Source organism: Pezoporus wallicus, unplaced genomic scaffold, assembly GCF_028554395.1.
Source record: "Pezoporus wallicus isolate ANWC-B61680 ecotype Strahan unplaced genomic scaffold, APGP_CSIRO_Pwel_v1 contig_5830, whole genome shotgun sequence".
Lineage (NCBI taxonomy): Eukaryota > Metazoa > Chordata > Aves > Psittaciformes > Psittacidae > Pezoporus > Pezoporus wallicus.
This window is the reverse complement of record NW_026635255.1, coordinates 1-1,631: the sequence shown is the minus strand read 5'-3', so window position 1 is coordinate 1,631 and position 1,631 is coordinate 1. Positions and strand designations below refer to the sequence as shown.

Sequence of the window (1,631 nt, the reverse complement as noted above, 5' to 3'; positions counted from 1 at the left end):
GTAGAACAAGGTAACGGTCAGGAGGCGGGAGGCGCAAGTAGAGAAGACTTTGTGCCTTCCTTCAGCAGACCTAATCCTCAGGATGGACAAGAGGATGTGTACATAGGAGGTGATGATGAGGATGAGCACAGACATGGAAATGCTCCCATGAAGAATTACAAGCAAAAGCTCATTGAGGTGGCTGTTGGAGCAAGAGAGCTCCAGCAAAGGGTTAGTGTCACAGAAGTAATGGTTGATGGTGTTTGGACTGCAGAAAGGCAGCAGCAGCAGCAAGCAACAGGTTTGAATTAGGGAATTCAAAATCCCCCCCATGTATGATGCAGCCACCAGCTGAACACAGACCCCCTGGGGCATGGAAACTGTGTAGAGCAGTGGGTTGCAGATGGCTACATAGCGGTCATAAGCCATCACAGCCAGCAAGAACACCTCTGTGGTCACAAACATGAGGAAGAAGAAATGCTGCAGGAAGCAGGCAGGGTAAGAGATGGTTTTGTTTTCCACCAAGAAGGCAAGAAGCAGCTTTGGAGCAAAGACAGAGGAGGAGCAAAGATCAGCAACAGAGAGATTGCAGAGGAAGAAGTACATGGGGGTGTGCAGCCGGGGGCTTGTCTTGATCAGTGCCATCAGCCCAAGGTTGCCCGTGAGAGTGATGAGATAAATCATGAAGAAGATTACAAAGAGAGGAGTCTGCAGCTTGGGCTCACTTGTCAGGCCGAGGAGGATGAAGTGGATCTCTGCGGTGTGGTTGCCTTCAGCCCTGTTACTGTATTGCATGGCAGCATCCCTGTGGGAAGGAGGAAAGATGGAGTGAAATAGGGAAGAGCAATGCCATGTGGCTTGCATGTACTCTGTGAGGTTGGACATTAGAACAATAAAGATTTGATAGTTGAGGCAACGCTTAACTGTGGTTCTTGGTGAATCTTCACAGGCAGAGAAACACATCCAAAAGCCCTTCAGAAATCTCTTAATCATGAGGCTAAATCAGACCTTTTCTTTTAAAAACCCAAACCCAATCTTGAACCATTTGAAAACTGGAGAAGAGGTGCAAACTGGTCATCACATTTCATTAGGGAGGCAGAAAAAGGGACTGTGCATTCCATTTGCTCCATGAGAAAGACTGAAAACATCTGAGTGTGATGCCCCAGGAGCCCTGAATCCATCACCCCAGCTCTGATACAGCATTGCTGGATCCCCAGCTGCACACAACAACTCCCGAGTCTCAGGAGGTTTCCCTGGCAGCCTGGGGCAGAAAGTCCTGTCCTAGACAGCAAAAATAGGCTGAGCTGGCACATTGCTGTCAGTAGAATCGTAGAACAGTTAAGGTTGGAAAGGATCTTAAGATCATCCAGTTCCAACCCCCCTGACATGGGCAGAGACACCTCACACTAAACCATGCCACCCAAGGCTCTGTCCAACCTGGCCTTGTGCACCGCCAGGGATGGAGCATTCACAACCTCCCTGGGCAACCCATTCCAGTGCCTCACCACCCTCACAGTAAAGAACTTCTTCCTTAGATCCAACCTAAACTTCCCCTGTTTAAGTTTTAACCCATTCCCCTTTGTCCTATCACTACTAGCAGTTTTGGTCAGGTTCCAGCACAGAGAGAAATATTCCCCTCAATGTGGCAAATA

The 1,631-nt window shown here is 48.7% G+C and overlaps 1 protein-coding gene across 1 annotated transcript; it reads right to left on the bottom strand.

Moving 5' to 3' along the window:
- Positions 1-6: 6 nt before the first annotated feature.
- On the bottom strand, positions 7-774 carry LOC130601908 (olfactory receptor 1052-like; the record flags this gene model as incomplete). Its single annotated transcript, XM_057414317.1, has 1 exon — positions 7-774. A coding segment is annotated over exon 1 (768 nt), but the record flags the coding sequence as incomplete, so codon positions are not given.
- Positions 775-1,631: the final 857 nt, after the last annotated feature.